Genomic DNA, 14,936 nt, shown 5'->3' with positions numbered 1-14,936 from the left:
CTTTTACTAAAACTATTAATTTTGATTATAATAATAATTTTATATCAACCGCAAAAGCTACGAACCCAATGAGTATGACTTCTTCAAGATGCTGAATGAAACTAAGAATATTTTTCGGCTTTATGCCGTCTCGATTGTTATCAGTGCATACAAAAGATTTGTTATTGTTTGATTATAATTATTATTTTCTTGATTAAAATCCAGTGTTTATTAAATCCAAAAATATAGCAATTTATCTAATCTTTTCTGTGAATACATAAACTAAAACAAATTCTGATGTTCACTCAAAAACAAAAAAAAAAACAAAAAATGTAAACAAAAAAGAATATCTCATATAATCAGTTTAAAAGTCTTATATATATTTCAGTAGGTTATCATTTTCTAATATTTAGTAAGAAATTCTGACTGTAGTATAGACATTAGGGTTTTTGAAATTATTCTAAGAGAGATTTGTTCATGAGTAAGTTGGTCTTAGCAGTGGATTCTGATCGTAGAGCTGCCACTTTTGTTGTTTAGGTATAAAGTTTATGAAATTGTTTCCATTTCTTCTTTACAAACGAAAAATTGAAAAAAGTTCAGTAAGTACGAGTTTGAGTTGTTGTTTTCTGAAATCATTGCAAGAATTGAGTGTAACCTTTTCCATAATCATACTACCTTATATAACAATCTACAAATAGTTAACAAATTTGATACTTTTCTGGCTTCTCATTTTGACATTTCTTTATTTTATTTCACTTCAAAATTTTTCAAATATTCTGCGTCATTTCCCGTACCTGGCTTATGAGATTTTCCATTGTTAGATTCAGATTTCGTTAAAAAATTAATTTTTTTTTTCATTGCGCATGGAACACAATAGAAGTTGTTTCTTATTTTTTCATTGCATTGGTGTAACTTCGTGTACGAGCTTTCAAATTGTCAGCTAAACATTAAAAAAATGTATTAGTATTCGTGTAATGAGGGTTGAATCTGCATCAACATCTGTAGATTTGACCCTAAATCAATTCATGTTGATCCATGGAATGCAAAAACAGGCGAAATTTGTGTTTTGACAGGTCTAGATCAAGATTAAATAGATTAATCCTACCCATAGAAAACGCAAGTTCTATTGAAATTAAATTATTAGGTGTCAAAATGATATTCGCTTCCAAAGAATAAACTGATCTCCTCCTAAAGTTAAAAAAAATCTAATTTCAATTTACGGCATTCAAATCAAATTCTAGAAAAAACCCCAACCCTTACTTACTAACTTAAGGTGGGGCTACAGTCCAGGGCGGACATGTGCCTCAACCAACATGCGTCTTCAGCCAGCTCGGTCCCCAGCTAGGTGTCTCCAGTTTCACACACCAAGTTGGTTAAGGTCCTCTCCCACCTTCTTCTTCCTCTACTGCGCCGTCGCTCGGTATTGGATTCGAAGACCTTCCGGGCTGGAGCGTTGATGTCCATCCACTCTACATGACCTAGCCATCTAAGCCGTTGGACTTTAATTCTGTTAACTAGGTGAGTGTCGCTGTACAGCCCGTACAGTTCGTCGTTATATCTTCTCCTCCATTCTCCATCTATGCGTACGGGACCAAAAATCACCCGAAGAATTTTTCTCTCCAAGCATCCTAAGACGCTCTCATCTTTCTTTGACAGGGTCCAGGCCTTAGCGCCATTAATGAGAACCGGGATGATGAGTGTCTTATAGGTGGTGATTTTAGATGCTCGAGAGAGGACTTTACTTCTCAATTGCCTTCTTAGTCCAAAGAAGCAGCGATTTGCAAGAGTTATTCTTCGTTTGATTTCAGCGCTTGTGTCGTTGTCTGCATTAATAGCGGTGCCTAGGTAGACAAAGTCCTTAACTACCTCAAAGTTATAGCTGTCCATGGTGACGTTTTGTCCAAGACGTCGTCGTTCAGTGTCCTTTTTTGATGACAGCATATACTTAATCTTGCCCTCATTGACCACTAAACCCATCTTCTTCGCTTCCGTCGCAATGCTCAACGCTCCACTGACATCACGCTTTGATCTTCCAATTATGTCAATATCATCTGCGTATCCGAGTAATTGGATGGATCTTTGGAAGATTGTTCCTCTAGTGTTGACGGTTGAGTCTTGCACAATTCTTTCCAGAACGATGTTAAAGAAGTCGCATGACAGTGCATCGCCTTGTCTAAAACATTTTTTGACATCAAATACATCTGTAAGATCTTTTCCGACCTTGATAGAGCAGCGTGCATTCTCCATCGTCATTCTGCACAAACGGATAAGTTTGACAGGGATGCCAAAACTAGACATTGCTCGGTAGAGCTCTACCCTATAGATGCTGTCATACGCGGCTTTAAAATCGATAAAGAGATGGTGGGTATCGATTTGAAGCTCCTGGGTTTTTTCAAAGATCTGCCGTAGTGTGAATATTTGGTCGATAGTGGAATTTCTTGGTCTGAAGCCACACTGATAAGGACCAATCAGGTTGTTGACGAATGGCTTCAGACGTTCACATAATACGGCAGAGAGGATCTTACACAATGTTTAGGAGACTGATGCCTCTGTAGATGGCGCAGTTTAGAGGGTCTCCTTTATGTATCGGGCACACTATGCTGAGATTCCACTCATCGGGCATGCTTTCTTCCGACCATATTTTGCAGATGAGTTGGTGCATGCTCCGTACCAAGTCATCGCCTGCTGCTTAAGTTTAGATATAGCTATCTTCACTTTGTCAAGGTCGGGTAGGCGAAATTGTTGATCTGCGTAGCCGAGGTTAAGTGGTTCTATCTCCCTTACAGCGGAATTCGGTTCGTCATCGACGTTATATAATTTAGAGAAGTGATCTGTCCATATGCTCAGCATCGACTGCGGTTCTACAACGATGTTTCCCAGATCGTCTTTACAGGCTTCGGTTTGTGGCTGGTACCCATGGGAGGTTTTTTTAACTTTTGGAACCTCATTCCTGTTGTGACATCCCTCTATCTCTTCGATCGTGCGCTTCTCATGCTCTTTTTTTTCCATCTAAGAAGCCGGCGTTCCTTTCTCCTCTTCTGCTCGTAGAGCTCGCGAGCAGCTCTGGTCATTCTGTGCAGCGCCGTTTTGAATGCCTCTTGTTTCGCTGCGTACGCTTGCCGGCATTCGTCGTCAAACCAGGGGTTTCGCTGTGGTGGCCGTGTGAAACCTAGTACTTCAGAGGCGGCATCTCTGATGGCTGGAAGACAATGTTGCAGGCAGCATAGGACTACTTAAGAGGTTATTAGAGATTCGATCGGAAAAGGGCATGGCAGTCTCTTGAGATTGTAGCCGTCTAACGTCGAATCTTTTCACAGTACTTTTTTTATTTTGGCTTGGATCAGGACCTTGGCTACAACGAAAAAATGGTCCGAGCCAATGTTGGCATCTCGGAATGTTCGGATATCGTGTATACTGGAGAAGTGTCGTGCGTCGATCACAATGTGGTCAATCTGGTTGACGGTTGATTGATCAGAAGATTTCCATATCCCTTTGTAGATATTGAGATGTGTGGTACTAGCTACCAGAACTACTCGCACAGCAGCGAAATCGATCAGCCTGAATCCGTTGTCGGAGGTTGTGTCGTGCAGGCTGTATCTTTCGATTATGCCACCAAAGATGTCTTCTCTTCCTAGCTTGGCATTCAAATCTCCTAATACAATTTTAATGTCATAGCCAGGGCACTGCTCATATGTCTTGTCCAAGAGCTCGAAGAATATGTCTTTGGTGTCTTCATCTCTCTCCTCTGTTGGGGCATGCGCGCATATCAGGCTTATGTTGGCGAATTTGGCCTTGATGCGGATTGTCGTGATGCGCTTGCTCACATTGTTGAAACTCAAGACTTTTTTCCTGAGCCTACATAATATCTCTGGTAATATCTGCTCTGCTGAGAGGAATTGACAAATCCTTCAAGAGTAATTCTTTCGCAAATTAGCCGTTCGGATTCGGCTTAAAATTGTAGGTCCCTTCCATTCCTGACAACAGTACTCGCACACAGGAATGGTTGAGAGTTGTAAGTCACTAGGCCCTGGTTCACAACGGACTGTTGCGCCACCCAAATTAATTTTATTTTTTAATATCTGCTTTGCAGCAGTTTAGGGCTTCCGCTAATTGTTCGACTGCACGTGGTCTGTTAAGGGACCTAACATTCCACGTACATATCTGAAGTTCGTTGTCCTTATTTCGTTTGCGTATTTTTTACGTGGCCAGGAAATCACCGCGACGGCACAACCCCCAACCTGGAGGGCCAGATCCTTAGTATTACTCCAAGGAAGGGGAGCCGGATAAACCGCTCCTTACAGGCCTGGGCCTGTCGAAGAAGCCCTATAAGGTGATCACTAAGTAGTTCAACCTTACTGGAACTGTAGACGCCACCGTTGATTCCGTCTCGAGAATTCGTCCGCTGCCGCCTGGATAAGAAGGTGCCTTAGTGGAAACACCTCTTCCCCTCTACCTTTTGTTGCCCCCAACAACTTTCCACTGGGGTTGGAATCTCCGTTGAGGTACTAGGCACCCCATGTTCACCTCGGGGAGGTGAGAGTAGGAGTTGATAGACAGAGGTGGGTTTTGAAGAACCCCAACCCACCATCTTTTTAATTAGGACAAACTGTAAAGAGCCATGTCTAATTCTGGCATGCCTGTCAAACTCGTCCGTTTTTTGCAGGGTATAGCCACGAAGAATTTTCGCTGCTCCATAAAGTTAGGAAACTACTTAATAGTCTTCTCACACCAAACCTAAAACCGGGTTTTCGGCAAAAAGTTTCCGAAAGTCCAACAATTCCCACATTGTGGAATGTTTTGGCTCAAATTTTCCTAGCCCGCTGTGACATACCCACCACCAGAGATTTTCTTTCATACTTATTCTCCTCCACAAATGAACTTATCACCTTTCTCATATCTCCCAAACCCTTGTAGTTGAACGGAGTTATCGGAAAGTCTTTTTCCAGATAGTAAGCTAAAGCGTCGAACATATTTGTTGCGACGAGTGCGAAGACGCATCCTTTGGAAACGTTATTACGCACTATGAGCAAGTCTTCCTCTTTCTTGGGGTCGTCACGCCAGTGGTCATAGTGAATACCGGTTCCTCGCTTAACAAAGAGCGTTTGAGACTCTGGGGATCATAAAAGAACCATCAGTGCTGCAAATAGTCACTGGGCTTGTATTCTCGACGTTTTTATGTTGCCACGCAGCTCCCCTAAAATTTCCTTTTTTTTCTCTTTCATATTCTGTAAATAAAAAGAGCAATAATTCTTATTTTGTAAGAAAATTGTATAAATAATATTGCTTACCACGAATACATTTTTTTTTAAATGAAATATTTGTTTTGACAGCATTCATCAGCTTATTTGTTTTAATTAATTTGAGCGCTGAATGTTTCGAAAGGTTTGTTTGTTTAGTTCAACTTTGAATTACTACAAGTTTTTGAGAGGTTCTATATAAAACTTGTGGTCTACGAAAAATGTATGAGCAAACTTGAGTTTTCGATGTAGCTTTTCAGTGAAAACCGATTATTTCGCGAAAACCGGGTTTTGGATTTGGTGTGAAAAGCCTATAACTGAACCTTATGTTGCCAAAAAAGGCTTTAGACAAGGTGATGCTATTTCTTTAACATTGTCATTGAGAGAATAGTTCAGATCTCCCACGTCAACACTAGAGGCGCTATTCTTCAAAAGTTTGACCAATTGCTCGCATATGCTGATCATATTGACATAATCAGAAGAACTCCTCAGCGTGATGTCAATGGAGCTATTGTGAGTATTAAGACAAGGGTGTCACAGGTTAAGTGGTTAATGAGGGTAAAACAAAGTATATGCTGTTATCAAGAAAAGACATACAACACCGACGTATCGTTTAAAAGGTTACCATCGGCAGACGTAACTTTGAGGCAGATAAAAACTTTGTCTACCTAGGTTCCACTAATGAACGCAGAAAAGAACACCAGCGCCGAGATCAAACGAAGTATTTCTTTTGCTAACCTATGTTTCTTAGGGTTTAAAAAGAATTATAGTACAAAGGGATGAAAGCACCTTGGGTCGTTTCGAGAGAAAAGTTCTTCGGATGATCTACGGTCCCACATTCATAGAAGGTGATTAAAGGATAAGATGGAACGACGAACTGTACGGGCTGTATAGCAACTTAGCCAAAAGAGAAAAGTCCAACGACTGAGATGGCTTAATCATGTAGAGTGCATGGAAAACAATGCTCTGGCCCGGAAGACTTCGAATCCACAGTACGGCGCATTAGGGGAAAGACCGCCAATCAGGTGGCTGGCCCAAGTGGATAGTGATATCACTTACCTTGGAGAGCGAAACTAGCGACATCTAGCTTGGCACCGAGTTAGATGGAGAAGTTTGTTAGGTGAGGCCCAAGTTAACACAGGATTGTAGCGCCACCTTAAGTATGGGAGTAACGTTATGCAAGATAAAGCAGGCTTCAATTAAATTTGGAACTTTTAAAGAAATTCATAGAAAACACAATTTGTTTACCGTCTTTAGCGCCTAAACTTGATCTGTAAGCCTTTAAGATTACAATTTCAAATAATACCACAAGAAAGCAAAATCATAAGCTAAACTAAAACTAAGAAGGTCCCCTGATTAGTAATGCTCTTAAAAAAATAAAATAAATTGGGTGGCGCAACAGTCCGTTGAGAACTAGGGCCTAGTGACTTACAACTCTCAATCATTCCTGTGTGCGAGTACTGTTGTCAAGTTTTAAGCCGAATCAGAACCGCAAATTTGAGAACGCACTTTTTCATGACAAGAATTACTCTTGGAGAATTTGTCACTTCCTTGCAAGTGGCAGTACCCGTTAAAAAAAACTTTTGATGACATAGGCAGGGATCGACCCAAGATCTCACGCATGACAGCCCAACGCTCTTTTTTTTTTAATTTATTTTTATTAATTCATTCTTAAACCTATCTTAAAGCTAGACAAAAATTCATAAAACTAGCCTAATTATCCATAACTTACAACTAACTTAATGGTCTCATACGGACACTCTAAGTTAGAACAACCACAGCAGCAAATCTATCTTTCTACCAATTTGTTATTTTGTTGTCTTCTTTTTTTTTCTTTCATTTTGACATAAACAGAGGGCAGGTTCAGGCGACATAAGAAAGTTGAAAGTAAGGCAAGCTTCTAGTATGTGTTTGGCCAGCTGTCAAAAAATTGCATTCCAATTAAGGCAACTTTATTGGAAAGTTATCTGGAAAGTTAGTCAAGAAAAATCTCCCTAACTTATGTCAAAATGACAGCTAATCATAATTTTTCATTTAAATGGATACTGAACTTTATTACTTACTTACTTACTTAAGGTGGCGCTACAGTCTGGGCGGACCTGGGCCTCAACCAACAAGCGTCTCCAGCCAGCTCGGTCCCTAGCTAGCTGTCTCCAGCTTCGCACGCCAAGTTGGTTGAGGTCCTCTCCCACTGAACTTTATTACTCTGTGATTTATTTATTTTCTGAACATTTCTTTTTAATGTGAATAGAAATGAAAGGGAATAAGTAATCGTTTTTTAAAACACTTAATACAGTCGAGATGGAGTTCTAAATTTCCTGAGGAGTGTTTTGTAGACACTTGTTTTTTGTAGTTTTTGTACTATGAACTAAAGGTAGATTCAATTTAAGTTGAGAGTTTAAAGTTTGTGATAATTGAAATTTAGGAACGGATTTGACTGCAAATGAAGTCCCTTATGTTGTCTTAACCTGCCCAATGTTAGAGGCATTCAAATTTTTGAAATATTTTTAGATGACATAAAATTACAAGTTGCATCAAAAGAGGATAGCCGACATTTTTTTTTCAAAAAGCTGTTAATTTGAATTAAAAAATAATTAAACTAGTTTTTGTTTTAATTCTTTTAATATTCTTGAATAATTGTATATATATTAAACTTCATCATCATCAAAATCAACCTCTGCGCTTACATCACTCATTTCTTCGTAATTATGTTTGGAAAGAATCTTCTTCATGTGATATGCTCTCCACTTTTCTTCCATTTCAACAGATGGGTCATTTTCTTCTTTAGCATCATCTCTAAAATCGAAATCTTGAATAATCGGAAGTTGTTGCAATGAAGTACATCGAGGAATATATTTAAAACCCCATCCAAGATAAATGCAATCAGAGACATTTTCAAATGCAATTGAATAAGCACCGGGCCATAAGTTCGAACGCATTATAATCATTTGGTTTAATTTATTATATACGCTAGAGTAACGAAATGTCCACGAAGGAATTGCTTCATTGTTTTGATCTTCGTCACAGGATGAAAAAAGTTCAGGTCCTGTTTCCTCTGGCAAAATGTCTTCCCCCTGATCTTCTTCTTCTTGATTTTCTTCTTCCTCCAATTCATTCTCTTCATTATCTTCCCAAGCAGAATCATTGCCATTTTTCATGCTCAAAATAACTTCCTTTTCCAGATCTTTGATGGCTAACTTTTCATTCATATGAACGATACGACCCTGGTTTAGAATATTGGGTCTAAAGTGCACCCAATTAGTTAGTAGAGTTAGTTCTTCCAAAGAAAGCTGTTCGTAGTCATAGTTTTGAGTTATCAAATCATCATTACCAATATCATCATCCTCTTCATCTGAATCAAATTCCTCTTCACCCAAATCATAGTTTTCCTCCATCATTCTTCTCTCTCTTCTGGTCAATCTTCTGTAAAAACCTTTCGGGGCGATTAAAGACCCTGCTGAAATTCTTGCAATCATTGCTCTTAGATAATGTTTTTCACTTCCCGGAAACGAGGGTCTTAGGTTCAAATTCAGATCTCCAGTGAAGTATTTTTTAATAATTTTCGAAGTTTTTATATGACTTGGAGCTACGCTAGGAAGCTCTTGCCAGTCTGTACTCAAAGAAGTTGTTACAAAATAAGTTTTTCTATTTAACCCCGATCCAACTGGTTCTTTGAGTTCATTAAAGAATTTTTGAAAATAAAGTCTCGGTATTGGTTCAATAGGATGTTGCATTTTCTTTAATTCTTCTTCTGTAAGAACCTCTTTCCATTTGGAACCAGGAATAAGTTCTTCATCTGAGAAAGATTTTGTTTGATCACGTTCCCTCTCAGTGATAAAAGATTTCATTTCATCTAATAATCTTGATTTCATAGCTTTTAACCGATTTTGAATTTCAGTTCTGGTGAGCTCAGCTTCCACAACAAAGTAAGATGCTCGAAGACCGAAAATTCGTCCCCAAAAACGAGCATTTTTAACATACGGTAGTTGTTGAACTTTTTGCACTGACAAAGCTAATTGAAAGACTTCATCTATATCAAAACCTAAGCCACAAAATGCAAAGAATTGCTGAATTTGGAGAACATTTTCACAATCCAACAAAGACCGTTGGATTTTTAAAAACTGTTGTATCGAATCAGATGATTGATACATTGTCATTTCCGATTCAGCAATATCTTCAAATTCCTCAAGATAACTTATTGAGTCTTTCGAATCTTTAATCTTCATAAATTCTATCACTGATTTAGCCAGTTTAATAAATTGAGGTTTTTCAAGATAATCAAGACCATGAAGTGTCGTAATTCGAACATTGCGACTGAACTGTTCAAAATAATCGATGACATTTATTGGACGTTCATCGATTATACGTTTTATAATTGCAACTAAATGGTCATACCTGGAAAATAGTATACGGTTATATTAATGATAGTTTACGCAGATCTAAGACCTTACAGATTGTCTCCACTTTTGGTACTCGATTGCTGAAGGATCGCTTTAAATTTTTCATAGTTTAGATAATGTTTTTTTTCAGATCGTGGAAATTGGAATTCTGATGAATTTTCAGAGCTACTGTCTCTTGACACACATCTACAATTTGCATTGATTTTCGAATTATCAGAAGTCAAGATTGAGGGATATTCATTGCTTGATACACAAGAATCAGGCATTTCATTCAGCAATTTTTTTGATATTTTTATTGAGTTTTGTTTAGTTTTCAAATATTTCTAAGATTCTTATGATATTTTTTTTATTTAAATCTTCAAGAGTAAAGTTTATATTAGTATAGAAAGAAAAAGATTTTGAAACTATCATTTTTTATTCCCATAGAGTTTAAGTTTTAATAAGAACCACCTATTCAAGAAACAGTGTTTCTAATGTGAATTCAGGTTTCCGTCAAAAACTGACTTTTTCGTGGCGCATGGAACACACTGGATTGTTTTTGTTTCATTGTATTAGTCTTAGGATTCGGTTTTGTGCACTCAACAGGAAAGGTTGCTCGCAGAGCAGACAAACTAAATAGAAAAAATAAAAAAAAACTTTTATACACAAGCTTAACAAAACAAATAGCGTGACCTCGCTTGCGTGGAAAAACTATTATTTTTCGTTTGAGTATTAAATTTATTATGCGCCAACTACGGAGGCATCGGTCTACTTAACATTGCGTATAAGATCCTCTCTGCCGTATTATGTGAAAGTCTGAAGCCATTCGTCAACAACCTGATTGGTCCTTATCAGTGTGGCTTCAGACCAGGAAAGTCCACTATCGACCAAATAATCACACTACGGCAGATCTTGGAGAAAACCCAGGAACTTTAAATCGATACCCACCATCTCTTTATCGATTTTAAAGCCGCGTATGACAGCATCTATAGGAAAGAGCTCTACCGAGCAATGTCTAGTTTTGGCATCCCTGTCAAACTTATCCGTTTGTGCAGAATGAAGATGGAGAATGCACGCTGCTCTATCAAGGTCGGAAAAGATCTTACCGATGCATTTGATGTCAAAAAAGGTTTTAGACAAGGCGATGCACTGTCATGCGACTTCTTCAATATCGTTCTGGAAAGAATTGTGCAAAACTTAACCGTCAATACTAGAGGCACAATCTTCCAAAAATCCATTGAATTACTCGGATACGCAGATGATATTGACATAATTGGAAGATCAAAGCGTGATGTCAGTGGAGCGTTTTTGAGCATTGCGACGGAAGCGACGAAGATGGGTTTAGTGGGCAATGAGGGCAATGAGGGCAAGACCAAGTATATGCTGTCATCAAAAAAGGACACTGAACAACGACGTCTTGGACAAAACGTCACCATGGACAGCTATAATTTTGAGGTAGTTAAGGATTTTGTCTACCTAGGCACCGCTATTAACACAGACAACGACACCAGGCAATTGAGAATTAAAGTCCTTTTTCGAGCATCTTAAATCATCATCTATAAGACACTCTTCATCTCGGTTCTCATTTATGGCGCTGAGGCCTGGACCCTCTCAAAGAAAGATGAGAGCGTCTTAGGATGCTTGGAGAGAAAAATTCTTCGGGTGATTTTTGGGTCCGTACGCATAGATGAAGAATGGAGGAGAAGATATAACGACGAACTGTACGGGCTGTACAGCGACACTGACCTAGTTAACAGAATTAAAGTCCAACGGCTTAGATGGCTAGGTCATGTAGAGCGGATGGACATCAACGCTCCAGCCCGGAAGGTCTTCGAATCCAATCCCTAGCCACGGCGTAGTAGAGGAAGACCGCTACTCAGGTGGCGCACCCAGGTGGGAGAGGAGTGCGAAACTGGAGACAGCTAGCTAGGGACCGATCTGGCTGGAGACGCATGTTAGTTGAGGCCGAGGTCCACCCCTTACTGTAGCACCACCTTAAGTAAGCAAGAATTAAATTTATTATTTAAAATAAATATTTAAAGCATCGATTTGAAAATTTACTAGATATCATTGACACTTCATTGCAAACGACGGATGGTCCGACTTAACCTCTGCCTCTTTTAGATTACATTTTACACGGCGGCGCTGCATTCCAAGTGCATTCCGGCAGACGCAGTCCGTATTAATTGGGTGGTTTGCTGCCGCCCAGTTACTCTTAAAACTAAGCGATGATCCCAGCTGCTCAAACATGGCACAGACACTTGTAACGCCTGCAAATCCCGCCTCCCACTTGGAATCAAACATGTCTCCAGAATCAATTTATCAAACCGACGCTGAAGTCTCCAACCTGACGACCAGCTGGCAATTATCGCCGAAAAAACATACCGCGAGGTCTGCATCACCTAACCTAGAAATGGAGTTTACGCCAAATGAAAATTATTTCGCTCCACCGAATGTTAAACTCGTGCTGAAAAGGTTCAGACACAGCAGCAATATTGCCAACCAACTTCATCAATCAAACATTAACGTAGACGTTCCTGCCGCCGCCCGAAGGAAACAACAATGAATCTCCAGCTAGCCCAACATAAGTTTCGAACAAAGAAGAAAAAAACCTATAATATTGAGAAACATTGATATTAGACAACTTGTTATAGATCTAAAAAATAGTCCTGTTAAATCTTTATACAAAACAGTGAACAAAGGTAGTAGTAGTAGACTGTATATTGACAATAGCCAAGTACATAGGGATCTGATGAACACACTAAGGAGCACCGAAAATGCTGAAGCATATTCTTTTACTTTAAAAGAAGACAATACAACTAACGTCGTCCTTAAAGGACGAACTTAAAACGAAATTTACAAATATTTCCGATGTTTCGCTTTTCGAAACCTTGAGATCCAAACAAGGGTTCGAGCGCGAGTGAATTAATCAAATTAAAATATCTATTTCATACCAGAGTTTACTGGGAGAAACCAAAGGGCAACCGGGTGCTCTTCAGTGCAGAAGATGCTAACAATTCGGCCACCTGGTCAAGAACTGTGCCTTCTTGTGCAAGTGTGTTAAATGCATTACCCGACACGAGCCAGGTTAGTGCACTGTACTCTGTGAACAGGGCAGCAAGGCGGTCTGCGTAAATTGCGGGGAGGATCATCCTGTCAACTTCAGAGGATGCAAATCCCATAAGCTTTATGAAACTCGCAGAAAACAGATTCTACATGAGGCCAACCTTAAAATATATCTAGCAAAAAGTCTTTCCCATGCTACCTCAAGAGGGGCCCACGTTGTTTCTGGAGTATCTTATAATAGTCCTTTCAAATCCCAAAATTTAAATTCCCATGTACCCGACACTCCCAACTCCTAAGAAATGATAACAAACAGGGAGTAGCTTTGCTTACCAAAAAAATATTAAATACGAGACTGTAGATTTTTTTCAATTTGATTTTCTTTCTTTGTTAGCTCAGCTGTTATGTGAATAACACCTTACATAAATTTCTTCTGGGTACTGTATATTTTCCCTCTAATATTCCTACCTCTATTTTTACCTCAGAGTTAAATAAACTAAAATGTCTAGCAATCATCGGTGGCGATTTCAACGCCAGATGCCCCAACTGGGGAGACCAATCACATAATATCAATGTCAGGACATTGATCCTACACTTACAAATGTTTGCGCTAATAATCCAACTTATCCCGGAACTGCATCATTTCTGGACCATTTTTTGATCTCCAACCATCTGGTTAACACCATTAACCCAAATTTCTCGGATCACTGCCCGCTTCTCTTAAATTTCTCCCTACAAGAGCAATCAACTTCAAGGTCTTTTTAAAACACCAATTGGTAACTCTTTAGACATGAACTTGACCGCAGAGTGGTTAGTTTTTTTCCTTCGGAATCATCCTGTCTCTCAAATGAAGTTATAGACGATCTTATTATCTCCTTAAACGATGCGCTCCTAACCACCTTAAAAGAAAATTCCACTAGCTCAACGTTCTCCCCCAAAAAATATAAAAACCTCCCAGTAAAAACTGAAAACTTGTATTTGTATCACAATTCTTGCAATAGAACAAATTCTTGATATAAAGAACTTTCTTCTCAAATTTCCCTTCTTAATAACATTATAAGAGAAAAGGTGAACATTTGGCTGAACAAAATTCTAAGCACTAGACTTTCAAAAATTACTCCGGGGCCATGGGATTTAAAAGAAGTCTTTAGAATTGTGAGCAATAAAAAGAAATTCTTCTGCAATAAAGTGACTGTGAATGATCAAACATTCTGTAACGAATCCAGCGTGTTATCGGTTTTTGAAGAACATTTCAAAAGAGTTTACGAAGAGAAAGTACCTCTCTACAACCCCTGCATCACACAAGAATCCATAGATGCTGTTAGCTCCATCTCTCAAAACATTCATCAACATATCTTTTTCTTTGATTCAGATAGTTCCTCCCTTAGCCCAATAGCGAACACCATCTTCTCCAACGTTGAAAATGTCAAAAGCATCATAAAACACTTAAAGCCTAAGAAGTCCACCGGCCCCGACAATATTTCAACTTTGCGTTAAAGAAGCTTACCGAAACATGCATCAAATTTTTAACTATCATACGTAATAATTGCATAAACAATGCTTACTTTCCAAAGCCATGGATAGTTGCCAGACTTCTGCCTATCCAAAAAAGCCAAACGTTAGTGACATAAACAATTTTAGACCTATTTCCTTGCTTTGAAACACGGGTTAAATTCTAGAAAGATTAATCCTAGATAATTTAAATTTAAACTCGCTAACCGAAAACCCAATTGAACCAATTCCAGACTTTCAATTTGGTTTCCGTAGACGGCACTCTATCCTCCATGCGCTATTGTAGTTCCAAAACGATATTGTCCTTAAACTCAGGGAAAGAAAATGTACTACAGCTTGCTCTCTTGATATAGAAAAAGCATTTGACAGTGTCTGGAGGGTTGGCCCCCTATCTAAGTTGTCCTTTCATAACTTACCACCACAAGAGCTTCCTTTCTGATAGATTTTTTTATATACAATTACAAGGTTCTAAAGGTAATATCTCCGAATGCAAAAGCGGTGTCCCACAAAGTTCCATCTTGGGGCCTCACCTCTACAACATATTTCTTCACGACTTCCCCCACCAATTCTCATAAAACAATATCACTTCCACTTTTCTTCTATACGCACAATTGCATACTCATCTCACGAGAGTTCTCTTTCCGCTTTGCATCTACATTTGCATTTACATCTTATACAAAACCTGGGGAATCAAAATCAACATCCCAAAATCGGAACTTTTGTTCATCCTTAATGCTAGAGGAAAAGGGCCAGTCGGAGTGGTATC

The 14,936-nt window shown here is 38.9% G+C and overlaps 1 protein-coding gene across 1 annotated transcript; it reads right to left on the bottom strand.

Annotated features, from left to right (window-relative positions):
- Positions 1 to 7,824: 7,824 nt before the first annotated feature.
- On the bottom strand, positions 7,825 to 9,941 carry LOC129940819 (radial spoke head protein 4 homolog A-like). The gene is made up of 2 exons (XM_056049314.1): positions 9,668 to 9,941; positions 7,825 to 9,611 (listed from the first exon to the last, which is right to left on the bottom strand). The coding sequence occupies exons 1-2, from the start codon at positions 9,880 to 9,882 to the stop codon at positions 7,865 to 7,867; spliced, it is 1,962 nt and encodes a 653-aa protein (XP_055905289.1). The 5' UTR covers positions 9,883 to 9,941; the 3' UTR covers positions 7,825 to 7,864.
- Positions 9,942 to 14,936: the final 4,995 nt, after the last annotated feature.

This window comes from Eupeodes corollae, chromosome 1, assembly GCF_945859685.1.
Source record: "Eupeodes corollae chromosome 1, idEupCoro1.1, whole genome shotgun sequence".
Taxonomy (NCBI): domain Eukaryota; kingdom Metazoa; phylum Arthropoda; class Insecta; order Diptera; family Syrphidae; genus Eupeodes; species Eupeodes corollae.
The sequence above is the reverse complement of the archived record's forward strand: the minus strand, read 5'-3'. Positions and strand labels throughout refer to the sequence as shown.